At 35.1% G+C, this 18801-nt stretch overlaps 4 protein-coding genes across 11 annotated transcripts; 3 read left to right on the forward strand and 1 right to left on the reverse strand.

The window, feature by feature from the left end:
* The first annotated feature begins 1543 nt into the window (after positions 1 to 1543).
* Positions 1544 to 5453, forward strand: LOC131001619 (caffeoylshikimate esterase-like). 4 transcript variants are annotated; one of them, XM_057928149.1, is made up of 9 exons: positions 1545 to 1789; positions 1925 to 2121; positions 3058 to 3087; positions 3462 to 3588; positions 3670 to 3816; positions 4067 to 4197; positions 4279 to 4416; positions 4485 to 4583; positions 5053 to 5453. In XM_057928149.1, the coding sequence occupies exons 1-9, from the start codon at positions 1744 to 1746 to the stop codon at positions 5260 to 5262; spliced, it is 1125 nt and encodes a 374-aa protein (XP_057784132.1). In that variant the 5' UTR covers positions 1545 to 1743; the 3' UTR covers positions 5263 to 5453. The 4 variants fall into 4 exon arrangements, with proteins under 4 accessions (XP_057784133.1, XP_057784136.1, XP_057784132.1 ...); XM_057928152.1 differs by having other exon boundaries at positions 1546 to 1789; positions 1930 to 2121; XM_057928150.1 differs by lacking the exon at positions 3058 to 3087 and having other exon boundaries at positions 1544 to 1789.
* A 4012-nt stretch (positions 5454 to 9465) lies between these two features.
* LOC131001665 (protein ABA DEFICIENT 4, chloroplastic-like) lies at positions 9466 to 11241 on the forward strand. 2 transcript variants are annotated; one of them, XM_057928227.1, is made up of 6 exons: positions 9468 to 9830; positions 10147 to 10327; positions 10414 to 10514; positions 10584 to 10712; positions 10772 to 10860; positions 10944 to 11241. In XM_057928227.1, exons 1-6 carry the CDS (start codon positions 9777 to 9779, stop codon positions 11092 to 11094), a joined length of 705 nt encoding a protein of 234 aa, XP_057784210.1. In that variant the 5' UTR covers positions 9468 to 9776; the 3' UTR covers positions 11095 to 11241. The 2 variants fall into 2 exon arrangements, with proteins under 2 accessions (XP_057784209.1, XP_057784210.1); XM_057928226.1 differs by having other exon boundaries at positions 9466 to 9830; positions 10772 to 11241.
* Positions 11242 to 11597: 356 nt separating this feature from the next.
* On the reverse strand, positions 11598 to 16611 carry LOC131001630 (uncharacterized). 4 transcript variants are annotated; one of them, XM_057928172.1, is made up of 11 exons: positions 16326 to 16611; positions 15511 to 15703; positions 15321 to 15406; positions 14773 to 14857; positions 14324 to 14402; positions 14054 to 14184; positions 13843 to 13929; positions 13582 to 13685; positions 13084 to 13214; positions 12405 to 12518; positions 11598 to 11996 (listed from the first exon to the last, which is right to left on the reverse strand). In XM_057928172.1, the coding sequence occupies exons 1-10, from the start codon at positions 16382 to 16384 to the stop codon at positions 12406 to 12408; spliced, it is 1068 nt and encodes a 355-aa protein (XP_057784155.1). In that variant the 5' UTR covers positions 16385 to 16611; the 3' UTR covers positions 11598 to 11996; position 12405. The 4 variants fall into 4 exon arrangements, with proteins under 4 accessions (XP_057784155.1, XP_057784154.1, XP_057784153.1 ...); XM_057928171.1 differs by having other exon boundaries at positions 11598 to 11919; positions 14054 to 14177; positions 14311 to 14402; positions 16326 to 16579; XM_057928170.1 differs by having other exon boundaries at positions 14054 to 14177; positions 14311 to 14402; positions 16326 to 16579.
* A 97-nt stretch (positions 16612 to 16708) lies between these two features.
* LOC131001684 (40S ribosomal protein S7) lies at positions 16709 to 18797 on the forward strand. The gene is made up of 6 exons (XM_057928252.1): positions 16709 to 16841; positions 17525 to 17608; positions 17712 to 17785; positions 17859 to 17982; positions 18226 to 18408; positions 18489 to 18797. Exons 2-6 carry the CDS (start codon positions 17534 to 17536, stop codon positions 18606 to 18608), a joined length of 576 nt encoding a protein of 191 aa, XP_057784235.1. The 5' UTR covers positions 16709 to 16841; positions 17525 to 17533; the 3' UTR covers positions 18609 to 18797.
* Positions 18798 to 18801: the final 4 nt, after the last annotated feature.

Genomic DNA, 18801 nt, shown 5'->3' on the forward strand with positions numbered 1-18801 from the left:
CCTCTACCTTCTCCTCGTCGGAATATTTCGAATCGGAAAGAATCTGTGTGTGTGAGTTTTGCAAGAGATCTGTGTGTTCTGCCACAGAGAGTTTGTGTGAGTTTTTGCAAGAGATAAGGGCGAGAAGAGAGAGAATTGCAAGAGAGAACGAGAAGAGAGAGAAGAGAGCAATTTTTGCATCTAATTATGAAATAAAATAACATTAACTAATACACTAATTATGTGGTCTCTACTATTTTTACATCTACTTTAGCTCTCCTAAATTCCCGTGCCCAAAAGCAAGGAGACTTGATTAATGAGACAGAGGGAGTAATTCTCAATTTGGATGATGATTACATTGTAGAAGGTCTGATTTAGAGGATGTTTGGCTGAGCTTATAAGCTCCTCAAAACAACTTATAAGTTGTTTGGGAGCTTATAAGCTTTCTCAAAGTATTTGGCAAAATAAACTCCTAAATAACTTATAAGCTCAAAAAATAAGCTCCAAGAGCTTATAAGCTCTCAAAAAAATAAGTTCTTCTATCCCAATTTATTTTTTTATAATCTCACATGCAACAATCTTTTTACAATTATTTTTCAACTATAATTTATTATTTTTATCATATATCATTCAAGTTCATTTTTCTTCGATTTTCTCTCTGTAAAAAAATATTTTCTCTCTCTAGCAAAAAAATTCTTTCTGTAGCTTATAAGCTCAATTATCCAAATACTTTGACAACTTATAAGCTTTTAAAAACTACATCTTATAAGCTCTTTAAAATAAGCTTAGCCAAATACTCTCTTAGTTTCTATTGTTCTGTTGGTGTGTTATACGGGGATCGCAGATGGGTTGGTGCCGCCACTGGTAGCAATGCAAGTGGATGCCGACGGTGGCGATGCAGGCAGCGATGACTGATGAAGACAGCAGTAGATCTGGATAGCAGAAGGCGGCGGGGGATTGGATGGGGGAGGCAACTGGGGAATTGGGTGAGGGGGTTTTTAAATGTTTTTCATTTGATTTTTTTAGATTTTTTATTTTTATAATTTAAAATTTAAATTTTCAAGATTTTAAATATGATAAATTTTAAAATAAAATTAATAAAAAGATATTTTAGTAAGAGTGTTCATAAATATTTTTCAAAAAAAAAGTGTTCATAAATAATAGTATATTATTATTATTTTTATTGCTATAATTAACTTTATTTAAGTTAAGTGACTATTTTAATATTTGTCTCTAAATTAATTTTGACACTTAAAATTATCATAATTTATTTATTTTTAATTCATTTTTTAATAATTTCTATATCGAATCAGATCTTTTTCCGTAATTTTTAATTTAGCATCTATATTAAATATTTCTCATTATTCATACAACGATTTATAATAATAATAATAATAATAATAATAATAATAATAATAATAATAATAATAATAATAATAATAATAATAATAATAATAAAAAATTGAAAGGAGCTAAAAAATTTAGTGGAAAAAAATTCCTCTTTTATTAATATATATATAGATTCTATTCTTTTCGCATCTATCACCTTCACACAAATTCTCGTCAAAAAGTTCTTTAAGCTACCACCAAATATGTGAGATCCAAACAGGTTCCATCAACTTCTTGATGTATATATATGCAACTTATCTTATCTTCCAATTTATATGCAATTTTCCATCTTTCACCATCCATTTTCTCTCCTAAAGCATACCGATTCAATAAGCTAATGAACTCATTTAACATATTGCATTATCTCTCTTCCACATGGCACTGAAATCCACAGAGATTTATAAGCGTCGGCTTTTCTATGGTAAGCAATTAAGTAAATTCCAACTTCTCATCACCTTTGCTTTGTTCTCTTTTCTTTCCTCTTCTTGAATTTCACCCTTCTCTCTCACTCTCTCAACATTTACTTTTGGGTTTTCTTTTGTGTATGAAATTCAAGTAAAGCCCAAGATTTCTCCTGCAAGGAGGAAGAGTGAGAGAGAAGTGAGGGTAATGAGCAATCCAGTGAAGTTCGAGGATGTCAGTGAGGAGTTGCAGAAGATTCTGGATGCTGATATGGACCAAGCGGGGCCCAGGCGTCGTGCTCGTGAGGCCTTCAAGCACATTCAGCTCTCCATTGATCATATCTTGTTTAAGGTAATTTTAAGATTTTGCGTTGATGGGATTTTTTTGGAATAATAATTGAACAATTAATTTGTTTTTCTTGGGCTATGTGATTGTAATCAGAAGTTAAAGATTGAATCTTTCGAAATTCCGGTCCTTTGTTGTGTTGTTCCTGCAGTTGGCTTTCAATTATGGTGACGTATGAAATCTATGGCTATTGGGCTTTTATAGCAAAAGGTGAATGATTGGCGTTTCTGGAGTTTATTTGTAAAGTATAGCTCAAATCAGATTTCTCTCTCGTTTTGGGTTGCATGTGATTACATTATCTGGAGTTCGATGTTTTAAATTTTGTTTATGAGTATGTGCTCTGTTTAACTGCATAAATTTAATATATTGAACTGTGTGGTTTCGTTGGCTGGGATTCAAGTGTTAATAATACTGAGGCTCCATGTTTATGTAGATGTTTGGAAAGTAAAAATATCAAAACTGGAAGAAGATGCTTTTAATAGATAGGATGAAGTAATAGGTTGTGGTAGAAATCACAAGATAAATTAACGTTAGTTACATCAGGTGATCGGAAACAGTTTGTGTTGCCTGAAACCAGTGATGATGTCTTTGCCTAGGAATATCATAAGCTCCGTCACCTGCCAATTGCCAAATTGCCAATCTATATATGCCTTTCAAACAGATTTTCTTGTATCCATGCTTTCCAGGAACCATGATTTTCTGATACACTTAGAGCACACACGATTCCCTAGCTTTTAGCTCGAATTGGTTCATTCGAAGTCCTGAAATATTACTTATGTACGCTACATTAATTTAGATGATGTAAGCAAAAAGTAAAGTGCATTTTTATCTTTCTGCATATAGGCAATGAGTTGTGTCTGTTTATCCATACAAGTTATAAAGTGCGAGCTTTAGTTTTCAAGGCTATTGTCCTCATTCTTATTTATTATACATGTTGCGCAGATGCCATGTGACAGGTTGAAGATGACAGAGGTAAAGTTTCTCATTTTTTTTGTTGGTTAATAAATATGTTGCTGAAATAAGATCTTGGCTCCTTGCGAGCTTTCAGCCATATTCATCATTCATTCCCTACTTTATCCTTTGTTAATTTTTTATATGATGACTTTTCTAGCCATGCAGTGTCATTGGCTGTCTCTTTACGAGATCCCAGCGATCTTGCCTGCATTAATCTTCCTGTAATCAAAATTTATTCAGCTTTTAGGAACTGGTTTTTGTAATATATTAAGAATTTCAGCCTTCAGTTTATGGGTCACACAAGAATGTTGACAAATCCTCTTTTAAAGAATTTATTGTCTAAAAGGAGTTTTCTTCCGATCATTTCTTGATGTTGTTGCCGATGGTTACAGTCATACGATGTGAATTCCAGAGGGTTGGAAATATTTTCGAAAAGTTGGGTTCCAGAAAGCAGTTCCCCAAAGGCAGTAGTGTGTTATTGTCATGGTTATGGCGATACATGCACGTTTTTCTTTGAAGGCATGTGGCTCATAATTTTATTTTTTGTTGTTGTTTTAGGAGGATGTTGGAACTGAAGTATTACTATTTGATATTCTGTAGGAATCGCTAGAAAGTTAGCATCTTCTGGTTATGCGGTTTTTGGTATGGATTACCCGGGATTCGGTCTGTCAGAAGGTCTACATGGCTATATTCCAAACTTTGACCTAATAGTTGATGATGTGATTGAGCACTACTCTAAGCTGAAAGGTATGGTACCGGGTAAATAGAGTTGTCACATTTGATGATTTCTGTAACATACAATCTCTATGTCGTGGTGTTGGTGATACTCATATTAATACTAGTATACTGTCAAAGCCTACTGAGACAATTTTACCTGTTATTGACTTCAGATGTTGCCGTTTCAGCATTACTTTTTAACAGATTTTCTTTTCCCCAAGTAAGTTAGGTTAGAATATTTGGTTCAACTGTGTAGTGCTAAAAAATTGATCCGATGCAGAAAAACCAGAGTTTCGTCTTTTGCCAAGTTTCCTGTTCGGTCAATCTATGGGGGGAGCAGTAGCCCTGAAGGTGCACCTAAAACAACCAGATGCTTGGAACGGTGCAGTTCTTGTTGCACCTATGTGCAAGGTACTTTACATAGTTTTCCTCTTCTATGTCTGAGAGTTTCCCCGTCCCCGTGCATCGAGTTGATGAAATGTGTCTATCTAGATAGCAGATGAAATGGTTCCCCCATGGCCGGTGGCTCAAATCCTAATTGGAATAGCGAAATTACTTCCAAAACAAAAGCTTGTTCCACAAAAGGATTTAGCCGAGTTGGCGTTCAGAGAAGTGGAGAAGCGACAACAGGTTATAGCTCAGAGCGTGTTAATGATGATTGTGACGAGTAGGTTTATCTAACATTTGCCTCCACTCAGACTGCCTACAATGTGGTTGCTTACAAGCATAAGCCTCGGTTAAGAACAGCCGTGGAGTTGCTGCGGACAACCCAAGCGATCGAGCAGCAACTCGAAAAGGTATTTTCCCTCTCAATTGCCTCACTAGATACTCTCCAACCATTAATTATTCGATTATGATTGTTATATCTTACACACAACTATCTCCTTCACATGTACATTCACTACACTAACCCATTGATTGTGCGACACTTCGCAGTAGGACCCACCGTTTTCTATGGAAAAATGGAAAGTTGTTAAAAATGATGGGTCCAACCGTCACGTGTTGCACAATGAATAGGAAAAGTTGTTAAAAATGGTTGTGCCTAGCTACATACATGCCTTTGAAAAATATTTCTCCTTAAACTTGAGAAATTCTATTCAAAATGCACGTGTACTACACCAATCCATTGAATGGATTTACTACACGTAGCAGTTGGAGCCATCATTTTGCACAACTTTTCCCATTTTCCGTGCAAAATGATGGGTCCAATTGCCACGTATCGTGAAATCAATGGGTTGATGTTGGATAAACCTCGTCAAACTACAGGTGTCTCTGGCGTTGCTGATCCTGCACGGGAAGGACGACAGAGTGACGGATCCATCGGTGAGCAATGCATTATACGAGAGAGCCCGGAGCCAAGACAAGGCGCTCAACCTGTACGACCACGCCTTCCACTCTCTGCTCGAGGGAGAACCCGATCACGTCATACTCAAAGTCTTTAACGATATCATTTATTGGCTCGACAACCACTGCTAAACACGCACTCCAATCGCGCTCCAGCTAAATATTCGTGCCGGAGCAGCATTGAGGTACTCGTTTAAGGTACTTGAAACTAGGATTCTCAGAAACAACTACTGCAGAAAAGTAAATGATTTTGCCAGAACTATCAGATATTTTCAAATGTATACAGATTCTTTATTGCATTTACCAAAAAAAAACGTGATTTATTAGTGTGTTAGGTGCATTTCCATCTCTCGAGTGTTGCTATACAGATTTTTACAGGTGATTGATGTTGTTCGATGCCAGCTTGCTTTCAAACATATAGTGGCGTTTAAGTTTTGCTGTTGCACCAATCATAACTCCACACAATTTCTTGTATCTTTTTTACTTTGAAAAGTTTCCTTTGCAAGCCAGGATTAAATAAAGATCATTTTCTTCTCTCTCTCTCTCTCTCTTTTTTTTTAGCTGCGTGTAATCTTGTTAGAACGACAGCATACCAAATAGGAAACAGAAGGTTCCAGATTTTTTGGTGGGTCTGAAATCCAAATATGCTATTCTAAATTTCTAATGTGTGTTTTGAGGTTAGGTTTCATTGTATGTACGCGTGTAATAAGCCCATATAATGGTGCTGGTCTCGTGGGATATAACATTTCATTTTTAAAAGGGTAAATATCATGGAAACCCCTAAATAATATTCGTTTTATCAAAAATACCCTGAAATTTTCAAAATATTATCTAAACTCTTAAAATATCAGGTTTTTATCAAATATATTCCGTATTTATTTTTCAGTCACCAAAAACGTGATGTGGCTCGCCGGATGCAATAATGTAATTTAAATTTTATTTTTTTAAAATGCAATAGCAAAAACGACGTCGTTTCGTACCATATTATTTTTTAAAAAATCACTTTGAAATTTAAAATTCACTCATATTGTGTTTGAAATTCACGCAAATAACCTAAAATTATGGATAAACACGATAGAATATGGTACGAATCAAAGTCGTTTTTTCCATGTCATTTAAAAAAAATACCCTCCGTCCGCAATATCGTTTCCACATTTGCCATTTCGGTCCGTCCGCGATATCGTTTCCACTTCCATTTATAGAAGTAGGGTCCACAAACTTCCACTCACAACAATTGTGGGACCCAAACTCCACTCACTACATATCCACTACTATCCACCACTTTTCTTAAAACCCACGCCGTCCACAATGTGGAAACGATATCGCGGACGAAGGGAGTATAATATAAATTACATTGTGGCATCCAGCGAGCCACATCACGTTTCTGGTAACCGAAAAATAGATACGAGATACATTTGATAAAAACCTGATAATTTGAGGGTTTAGAGAACATTTTGAAAATTTCAGGATATTTTTGATAAAATGGATATAGTTAAGTTTTCATGCCCAACTCCCCAAGTCAAAAAAAAAAAAAAAAAGCTCAGATTTTTTTTCTTTGTGTTGTTCTGATTTTGGATTACACCAACAAATCTCCAATGCTTCATTCTAGATTCTAGTTGTCTAAATCAATTTATACTTAACTCTTAAATTGGATTTCAATACTTTTCTATTCTCTATATAATATTAATATTAAAAAGGTAACTTTCAATTTGAAAATTAATTTCAAATTGATTTGGATAGTAATTTTGTAAATTATAGAGTAATCAAAATCATAATTATATATATATAATTGTGAAATTTGAAAATTCATAATTTTAGATTCTTTTCACGATTACACCATTCATATAATTTATGTTCTTTTTGTACATCATCTATATATAAATTTAAATTTTTAAAAATATAAATATTTTTGTACATTACACGAATAGCAAAAGATCTAGTTATTTTCAAAGTTGTATTGCTTGGTAGTATGGAATTGTTGGTGCAATTCAATTGATATTTGTTGTTATCTCCTGCTGAATGCGTGACGGTACGTTGCAATATATTTGCGACCAACCGTACATTTTATCCACGAGAAGTCCAATTTTACAAAATAAATAATTGAAAAAAAAAAAGATCATGTTCTCTTTATAAAAACTAATAATGTAATAAATAAATAGGGTTAATGATAATTTTCCCACTTTCAAAATCAAAAGACAAAATATACCCATTTAAATCAAAATACATACTCTTTCGGTCTCAATTCCAATGACCACACGCTAGGCCTAGACACGAATATTAATAAACGAATAATTTATAATAAAATATGATAGAGAAACTAACTTTTTTTGAAGATGTATTTATTAAAAAGATAGGAGAGAGAAATTGAGATATTCTTTTTTAAATAGAAAGAAAGATAATTATGTGTCACAATGACATATATGTTGCAAATAGTGAGTGTGTGAGGATATTGATTATGTATTGACTTCAATTTAGGAAGTGATCCATTGAAATGAGACGGAGGGTGACACTGCATCGTCCTTCCTTCTTGTGCATTGATATTGGTTGTCAGTGGCGTAGTGCTCGTCGGCCAATGGTGGCGATGGTGAGGCCATTACCTTTTCAATTATTTTTTTTTTATAAATTATACTTCTATTAATAAACCAAAAATCAAAGTATTAAAGTATAATCTAAATTTGAATTGATATAAAAACAAAATAGTCATAACAAATATTCACTCCGTTCACGAAAAATCTTTCTAATGAGAATAGATATGAATTTTAAGAAAAGTTAATTGTATATTTGATGAGTGAAAAAATATGTCCTACAAATTAAAAATAATAATAATAGTAATTAATGACCAATTAAAAATAAAAAGCGGTGGGTTCATTAATGATAATATATGAAAATTATAAGAGTGATAGTAAAATTATTTCTAAAAATAAACTAAGAAGATGTGTTTCTTGGATGAATAGAGTAGAATTAATATAGTACTTTATAAATTATGAGTATATTTGTCTAAATTTTATATATATATATATATATATATATATATATATATATATATATTATTTTGCTCCTAGTAAATAAATATACATGATACTAATGGTGTAAATGCAGACTTTAATTAAACGATATTAAAATGAAAAGTTAAAGTTCAGGCGGCTAAGCGTATTGTAATTTGTAAGACATCTACACATTAATATAGTGGTATTAAATAATGAACGTGAATCAGCCATGAGGCCCATGATTAAATTCCACTGAACATTAATCGAGTCAAGGGATTTTTTAGGATAATAACTTATGTTAATTTAAAAATTAGGATAAAAATTTTCGGACTTGTAAAAATAGGACACTATTTTTTTTAGAGTAAAATAAGACACTAATTAATAAGCGTCATAAAAATAGGACATTTCTCGACAGATAATTGGCAGAAAAATGTCCTGCGGATGCAACACTTATTAATTAGTGTCATATTTTGCTCTAAAAAAAATTAGTGTCCTATTTTTACAAGTTCGAAAGTTATTGTTCTAATTTTCAAATCAATCTAAGTTACTGTCCTAAAAAACCCTCGAACTCAACATTAATCCATACAACTAAACCACAATTAATTAATAATTAATGATTGTGGCCATCAAGGGTTTCGGTATATATGCGATATATTAAATTGATACAATAAGCTACAAAATTAAAATTACTATTCAATCCATTTGTAGCAAAGGGAATCACACTTTAAAACCTTTTTTCTTTTGGAGTAGCCGAATAGGGGGAAAATTAAATTGCTAAATATATAGAACCCAAATTCGTATTTCATCAACAAATAATTACGAATTAAAGATAACGAATAAAACAATTCTTCATACGTCCTAGAAAAATAATCTTTATCATTTTAAAGTGTACATAAAAAATTATTTCATTCCATTTATAAAAATTAATTTGCAACATATTACTCCCAATATATAAATTTATATTTATATATTCTATCACTACTTTTATCCTCATTATTCACTAAATCACTGTCCCTAAAAAGAACCCTTTCTTAATTACAATAAATTCAATTATCTATCCCTAAAAAGAACCCTTTCTTAATTACAATAGATTCAACTATCTTTATCAAAAATCGTGTTACTTGGTCATTAAATTAATTTTTCAAAGATGGAGGAGTAGTACTAGCCTAGGGAACTATTCCCAACGAGGCAAAACACTAGAATCAGAATGACATAAATTTGTAATAGAAAAAGGAAAAATAAGATAATCTCCACTATCAATTCAAGCATGGTCGCCACGTGCTGAATTACACGTGGCCCGAGCGCATAGGAAGAAATTCTGGATAAATAAGTTAGGCAAAAATGCGAGGGACAACAGCCTTGTATCCAATAACATTGTCTCTCTGGATTTGATTGCCTTCAAAACTTTTACTACTCTCCGACCTTTTTTTCCCCAATTATTCACAGAAAACATTTGTGAATTGTGAGTGGGCATCTCCAGTTATGCATCCAGCCACATGGCGCCTTCGCCTCTCAAAATGGGAGCCTCAAACTTTTTCTCTTGTGTTCTCCCATTATATATTCGGACCCTTTTCTTCTTGCCTCAGCAAATGAAGCGAGATTCCCTTCTTTTCTAAAGGATTTTTTTTTTGTGGGTTTTTCTTGTCTTCTTCTGAGAAAATGGCATTGTCTTCTTGTTTTCTCCGCACTCCACTCTGCGTTTCTCCTCTCCGGGTATGCTTCGACTGTTTCTGTGTGTTTTGTCAATCTTGAATTCTTGCATTGGTTCTGTTTTTGTTGGTATGTTATTGCGATGCTTTCTAGCTTTTAGTGTTCCATTAAACATGATTTTGGAGCAAAGATTTTGCATTTGCCGTTTAAGATTTGCTTTGTTAGTAGTAGTAAATGTGTTTCTAGGGACGACTAGTTTGAATGTTTTGAGCATTTTACGCGAGAATTCATCAGGGAATTTGAACAACTTTTTTTCATGAGTTGGTGCAAGGCTTTCTACACTAGATTCTTACAGTTCCATTTGTGCATCATCTTGTAGATTGATATTCACACAAGATCGCCCTCTACCAACTCATGTAGCACCCGAATGAGCCAAAGATGCAAGCTTTCTCTCGGAAGCTCGAAAATGGGTCTGAACCAATGTTGGAGGTTGAATTTTGTTGGGGGCTCAAGACCAAATCCTGGAAAAAGCAGAAACGGCTCTGTCGTATGTGCTTCGTGTAATGGTTCTGACTTGCTTGGTCTCCTTTAGCATTTACCCTAGCTATTTGGGTATTCCAATTTTGAAAGAAAATATGAATTGCAGGGCTTGCAAATTCTCAGATTGCTGCTAGTGCTTTTACATGGGGCACAGTTGCTGTGCTTCCATGTTACACCTTCATGGTTGCGGCGCCTCAAGCTGAGTTTGTAAGAATCTCATTTTTGTTTCTTTCATGAGCTCCTAGTATCAAACTTGAGTGAATCTATGTTGTGCAGACCAAGAAAATAGTGGGAAGCAGCATACCCTATATTGTTCTTGGGATGTTGTATGCTTATCTACTCTATCTGTCGTGGACGCCTGACACCATCCGCTTCATGTTTGCGAGTAAATACTGGCTACCGGAGGTGTGTTTTTAACTACTTTCAATTCAACTCCTACAAAATATTCACTCAAAATGTTTCAGCTACCAGGCATTGCTAAGATGTTCTCCAGTGAGATGACACTCGCTTCTGCTTGGATTCATTTGTTAGCTGTCGATCTCTTTGCTGCAAGGTCTCTCTCTCTCTCTAAAACACAACCACAACCACAAACACAAACACAAACACTGATCCCACAGTCGATTTATATTGAAACAGGCAGGTTTATTTTGACGGACTGCAAGACAATGTGGAAACCCGGCATTCGGTCTCTCTGTGCCTGCTGTTTTGTCCCATCGGAATTCTTACACATTTCATCACCAAAGCAGTGAGCGGTGGCAGCGAGAAAACAGAGCATGGAATTCGTTGAGCAACCAAGAAGTTTAGTTTTCATAAATCCATTCAGTCATGGTACTGTATGTATCTGGAGACAATGGCATTCTGCTTTCTATTACATCTTTAGATCGTCATGTGAGTTTTTATTCAAAGGTTAACCAAATCTATTCTAGTTCTATCATTGTTGATAGTATCTGCTTAAGAATTCATACAAATGATCAAACCCATCAATCACTCAGCAAAATCGGCCGATTAAATGGAAACTTAACGCCAATATTGATAAGAGAGCATCTGCAAGACATCCTAAACAGCATTCACAAACTGTTTCCATTTTTATCTAATATCAACTTCCATTTTGCCCCAAAAACTGATGTTTCATGATAGGCAAATTCATAATATTCGTGATCAAGCCGACTTACATCCCCAGACCTGACCTGGGATTGTAGCTAGCATAAAGTTCAGCACAACCTTAGCTGTTTTCTGTAAAGATGTAATCAACTCAGAGCAGGTATTTAGAGTAAGAATGACAGAAATACAGAAGCAACTGAACATGATTCTATTACCATAACAAAAAACGATGTAGAACAACCAATATCAAGATAGCACTGCAGAATTATGAAATTGTTTGATCTGGAATATATGCAGCCGCAGCATTGGTCTTTACAGATTCTTTTCAGAGAAAAATAGCCTCAAACTGAAAAGACCAAAGACGATTGTGGTGGCTTCATATGCACCGTAACCAATATCTTCAACCGTAAACCTAACATGCTTCCTAGCATATTTGTAATCCCATCTTACTCCATCAGCAGAATGATCCTTGTGGCCACAAAGGCTCTATTTGCAAAATTTGAGCCAGATACTGCAAATTTTGATTATTGCAGTCAGAATAACATGTAATCATCCCATGTATTGCCTCAGCAGTTGTCCACATCTGGTCTGTTGCACGTAAAGGTTTACAAATGGCAAATCAGATAAGCTCAACATGCAAAGAAAACATGAGAATCTTAGTTTGTTAATGTTCTTTTGACACCAAGGCCTAGGATGATTAGTTGAATTAAGATCACAATTTTTTCAAGACAGGATGTTACCCTCACAGTGAAGAATCCTACTCAAACAAGTTTACTAGAAATTCACTTCTAATGTCATACTTCAGCATGATTTTCTCTATCGGCAGAAGGTCATAATTGCAGCTATAGCTAGTGTGGTGATTCTCATATTTAGAGTCAACTTCTATAAACAAAAGCTCCCTCATCCCAATCAAACTAACAAAATTTTAACATGTATAGATGCACGATATGCCGTGAACATGATGTCACAAGTACGAAAATGTGGAGCTGTCCTTACATTAAGTTGGAAGTGCTGACATCTGAACTTGGTCCTCATATGCTCCATCTGATATAACTGAACTTTGCAATGAATCTTTTCTGATACGATCCAAAGAAGTCGCTTCGTGTATCCCTGCAAATCAAAATGCTTTATTCAGAACCCATTTACAGGTGCTCATGGAGATAAAAAAAAAAACCCATGGACCAATAAACACTACCCTATTAACATGAAAAGGGGCAAGCGGAAGATTAATGTAATAAATATACTAAGAAAGAGTTGAAAAAGAAATAAAAATGGATTCACTGACAGTCCACATACAATTTGCAACAAACAGACTATTTTGGTAAACTTTTCCTAGCTAAAGCAAACAACAAACCTTAATATCCATCAGATGACTGATTTGAATTTTGAAAAGTGAATGCCCGACAGAATTACTTACGACAGTATAATCAGAACTGACATGAAGTGCACTATTCCAACAATAAATTGGGAAATAGGCATGTCCATGTGTTGGTCTCGTGGTAGTTTGGTTAATGCCTGTCATCCACCCTCACGCAATCTCTAAAATTATTTGTTGTTTCACCCCCCCCCCCCCACACCAAAAAAAGGGAAGTAGGCCTACTATCAATGCAAACCATAGTCCATGAAGTGTATTCTTTATAATGAAAACAATAAAGCGAAAAAGCCTGATTCGTACCAAAGCCCAAAATGGCAGCACAAAGTAAAAAGCCAGGCAAACAGAAATCCATTTTGTACACAACATCCATCACAATGATGCATCCTCCAGCAACCATCAAATGTCTTGGAGATGAGAACACCATATTCAATCTGCAAGTTGTACTCACCATTAATATACAGTGAATCACTACAAATTGGCTACAATATCTCATTCCAAGAGAAATAATGAAACACTTCGGATTTGACACTACCACCAGGATGTAGTGTACAAGTACAAAACACACCGATTGTGAATTCATCAGCATGTTACGATTTAGTAAGCTAATGATAAGTGGCCACAAGAAACTAATAACCAAAAATTTGAGCCAGATTTTTATGGAAAGTAGATCGAAAGTAACTATTCAATTATGTGTTACTCTTGATATAAATAAAACTAGAACATGAAAACAAATTAAAAGGTATAAATATCCATAAGAAGCAGAGCCTACTTAGATTGCATACAAAGACAGGAAAGTACCTCTCTTCTGCAATACTGTCCACATAAAATATCAAGATAATTCCAAAAAGGACAAAGCTTGAAAATGCCCACATAGAAAATGGCAATTCCACACTAGTAGATCCCTGACAAGTTCAAAACACAATTGGGAAACCAGGTATCAGTATATATCAGGCCGTGGTCCACATCCTAGGGCAAAATGTTACAACTTACAATATAAGGGCAACAAACAGAAGACCAGGATATATATTAAGCTAAGAAAACAAAAAGAGTGAAACTCACAATGATCATGTCCCACATGGCGACAGGAAATAGAAAACAGGTGGCAGAAGCAATGGTTATGGCATTGAGCCGTCTTTTAAGTTGATTCTGCAATGATAAAATGCAAACATTTAGATGTCAATTTTAGTTTGTTTATTCGAAATGTGTGTAAGTTTAGCAGAGGCATTAGGAAATGATATCCAAAAAGTATACAGCCAAAGGAAGTTGATACCTTAAGTGAGACACGTCTTGCAATCACTCTCCTTAATGCTGATAAAATTCCAGCAAATACAGGAATTAGCATCTCTTTAACACCCAAAACTTCATCAGACTGGATGTCTGCATCTTCATTCTCACTAAATGGTAGTTTTGAGTTAAGTTGATCAAAAGCCAAATAATCATACATGGATAGAATGTGTTTGAAGGGAAGACCTAAACACCACTTATTTCAGTAGCATGGGATATATTTATAATTAACAATAGTTCAGCCTTGAAAGGATATAAAGAGGAGATTGTGAAGCCATGGCCCATCCTTGAGACAAAAAGTAGAAAGATGCTAACATTGCAAGGAGGCCCCCAACCTGATAAAGAATAAAAAATAACTACTTAACATAGCAGGTCAAGAGAAAAGTAAACAGATTATGAGACATGTTTTCCAAGAGCGAACGCATGTTCATATTATGCCTTGATATCTAGACTGATGTCAGGCTATTTGACAATGCATTTGCCATTCATACGTGATACGACATTTTGACCACAATTATGAAGTTAATCAATCAAGTTCTTTGAAGCTTCAATATGTCTACCAGGAAATCTCACTACCTCACACCTTCACTTAGATGAGCAAAATTGAACAGTAATAGGCTAACAAAGTCCTGATAAGTACACATAAAATAAGACGCAGATTACAAGCTTTGCATCTACAAATTGGGATGCCTATTGAAGCAATACCTTTTTCCAAACACGGTCTCTCCTCCCATACAAGACTGCAGATAACACTCCAAGAACAGCACCAGAATACTCCGCCAATATGATCCTGACGTAATAAGAATTTCTTTCATGGAGCAATAGGCAAGCGACATGTGTAATTTGGTTTGACCTTTGAAAAGTAAGGGTTGATACAGCTAAATCTTGTCATGACTCATGAGCCTTGCAAGCAGATACAAATTTTCATTGTTGGAACAGTTAAGGGCTACACCAAGCTCAAGAAGAAAACACTTCATTCCATATAAAATGACTAAATGACAGTCCTTTGAGTTTTATTCAAATGTATCATCATGGACTATGTAATTCCACTCTTCTTAAGATCAAGAACCACACCATTTTGTAAATTGCCATACAGACAAATGCCACTGTGAAGTTCACATAAATTAGACCTAGTAACCAGCTTAACTGAGGATTCTTTTCCAGTAGCTGTGATCCATCCTCTTTTGAAGTGCAAGCAGGATAAACAAGTTCAAGTAGGAGTAGCTGTATACAAATTAAGTTTGAAAGTTCACCTGAGAGGACCACAAGATCGAAGCCCCTTTCCCCACAAGATGAAATATAGAGCAGTTATACCACCATTTATCACAGAAGGCACTACCTAAAAGAAGAATGCTAAAGACATAAGCAAAGACATTCACATCGAATTTAAGCATAAATAAGCAAGGAAGAAGAATACAAGGAGCCAGTGGGTTTCATGATAACCTGAGTATTAGAAAGCGGTCTGCCCTTCCAAGGTTTTTGCATAAGTAAAAATAGAATGGACGATGGAACAAGACAGCTGAATATAAACAAAACAACTGAAGCCCCTGTTTGAGACAAATAGTGGTACACAGAGTAGATCGACCAAATTCTCATAAAGTTACCAAAGACATGGATGACCTGCAAGGGAGTTTGCCTACATTCAAATAACAATATCAGATCAAGAACATGAGAAACAGGAAGTGACCATCTGAATTTTATGACATATTTATCCAAATTTGCAACCACTCATATATTTATACTCACTTCATTATTGGCAATGACTCAAAAAAAGAGTCTGTGTGGATGCATTTACGCATTTCAACTTTTATGCACTGTCCTGTACCTTCTCTCTATTCCATGTTAGACATGATATAGACTCTATATGTTACAATAAGACATTCTTCTTTTAGAAAAGGAGAAAACATTCCTTCTCTGTGGAGGCTCACTTCACTATTTGATCCTCCACAATAAGTAGGTCAACACATTCCACGCATTCATCTATACAATGACCAATTTCTCTAAAACAAAAACTAGGTTCCTATTTTCTAATCAACTCTTCTTGTTCTCAGACGAGCAAATTTTCAGTTTTCGTGCCTTTAACACTTCAATCTGAAGAAAAAAAAACACATAAGCACACACAATGCGAACTGAAAGTGTGCAATTTCAATTAGCTCCAGAAATTAAGCTACTCGACGGGGAAAATTGAGAAAAACAAAGTAGTTCAAAATGAAATTAACAGATTAATGTGGAATGCATACGATGTACAGGTTACTGACCTGAAAGTAGCCGGCCGAGAAGGGCTACGATTTTCCGGTATATGATTTGGGGACATCATTTTTCTCTCTCACTTTTTATCTTTTGTTTTCCGTCCTTGAATTTAGAAACAGTGGAAAAATATGCAACTTGTTTGATCTACAAAATTGAGCGGGTAAATGTGGATTGGAGAGGAAATGGAGAATCAAATGGAAAAGGAAATTTTGGGTTTGCTCCGAAGCAAAGTGCTTGAAAGTTGAAACCCGGAGTTGAATTTCACTTCTTTTTGTATTTTAGATTTTTTTTTTTTTCCCGGAAGGATGCGTGGGCTTTTTAATGGGTTAACAGATATTCGGGCCTAACCCACTTGGGCTGACAATTTACGGCCCAAGAACGCTCACATTGGATTGAGGCCCAATTTTTAGGGTTTTAGGTCTAATATATACTCTCTCATGCGCCAACCACATCCTTCTCTTCGTTACTCTCTGTAATTTCTAACTCCGGCGCCAAAGCTTTCTCCTCTGTCGCGCTCAACCGAGGTACATTTACAGACTATATTGATTCTAACTCGGCTATATCTCAATTGTAAATGTTTGAATTTAACTGCGGTTTCAGTTTTGCTGGTTGTTTATGTGAATTTTGTCTTATAATTGTTAAATGTCGTTGTTGTTAGATGGGGATCTCGATTAACGAATTTCAAGAGTAGTTGTTTGGATGAGATTATGTATTGGTACTGTGTATATCGAGATGCTTACCTGTTTTCTGGTGCTTCTATCATGTAGTATTACTACTGGATGATGAGATGCAAGCTTATTTGAATTTATAGATGATTATATACTTTTTCTAGATAGGTTAAAAGAAAATTGAACAGAAACTAGAAACCTTTGATATTGCAATTGTTCAGTTCCTAGAAATTAGCTAACTTGACGAATTAATTGTGGAGGCCATACCTAATTAAAAAGGAAGAAGATAATTTTTTATTATAAAAGCAGCTATGGATTTTGTCTTTTGGAGCAATAAATTAATATAGATTTTATTGTGTTCAAATGTGGTTAAGGCGCTATAGGTCTTCTGTAAGTGAACCAAAAGTTTTTTTGTGCACATTACCAATAGTTCTATGGTCACTTACTCACTGGTTTTTATCTGCATATTGGTAATCTTCTCTTTACTATAATTTCCGTACTATATTGGAATTGACTTAGTATTGTGCTCCCTTCTGCAGAGGGTCAATATGTATACTGCATTGCAAAAAATTCACAAAGACAGGGATGCTGAACCCTCTGAATTTGAGGAGAATGTTGCTCAGGTCCTCGCAATATTCCTTCTATATGACTTGTTTTGATGCACAATAAAAAAATCATTAAAAATATAACTTAATTGTGACTTCTAACCTTTGAATGTATCTACAGGCTTTGTTTGATTTGGAAAATACCAACCAAGACATTAAGAGTGACTTGAAAGACCTCTATATTAACTCTGCAGTGTAAGTTTAGCTGTATTTATATGTCCTAGTGCTGTCTGAGTTTGACAATAATAGATATTCTAATTTATTGCAGCCAAATTGATGTTGCTGGAGGTAAGAAGGCTGTTGTGATCCACGTCCCCTACCGACTGAGGAAAGCTTTCCGCAAGATTCACCCTAGGCTGGTGAGAGAGCTTGAGAAGAAGTTCAGTGGAAAGGTATACAATTGTGTTGTTTACTCAGAAATTTTTAGTTCTTATTCTTGTTTTATTTGTTTGTCTAAGAAGAAGCTTTTTTTTTGTTGGTGGAGGGGTTCGTGGCTTGCACTGTCCTCCAATTTATTACAACTGTTGTATTTGATGTCTTTGTACTTCAATTAATTGGTGTTTGCTGCTTCAAGCATCTTATATAGAGGTTGTATTGTTTTGCTTGCTCATCCTTGTATTGAATGTATATTGCAGGAAGTCGTTGTAATTGCTACCAGAAGGATAGTGCGCCCACCCAAGAAGGGTTCTGCTGTCCAAAGGCCTCGATCCCGCACCCTCACTTCAGTGCATGAAGCTGTGCTCGAGGATGTTGTGTATCCTGCTGAGATCGTTGGAAAACGTATCAGATACAGGCTTGATGGATCAAAGATTATGAAGGTCATTGCTTCTTGCTTTGTCTTGAATTATCTCTACTAACCTTGCATGAATATGTATTCATCTTTTTCTCTCTAATGCAGGTGTTCTTGGATCCTAAGGCAAGGAACGATACTGAGACAAAGCTGGAGACTTTTGCTGGGGTATACAGGAAGCTTTCTGGGAAAGATGTTGTCTTTGAGTTCCCGACATTGGAGGCCTGAAAACCTACTGTTTCTAGATTTACTTTCTAGTTCCTACTTTTAATGGATTAATTATGAGCTGTTTGAAGTTTTGACCAAGAGAAATTTGGATGGCTAGTATATGCTACTCATTTTTGTAGCAAGTGTTTAAGTGGTTCTCTTCTCTTTGTTATAATGTCACTTTTGGTTAATTTTTTTGGATTGCATTCATTTG

Source organism: Salvia miltiorrhiza, chromosome 8 (assembly GCF_028751815.1).
Source record: "Salvia miltiorrhiza cultivar Shanhuang (shh) chromosome 8, IMPLAD_Smil_shh, whole genome shotgun sequence".
NCBI lineage: Eukaryota > Viridiplantae > Streptophyta > Magnoliopsida > Lamiales > Lamiaceae > Salvia > Salvia miltiorrhiza.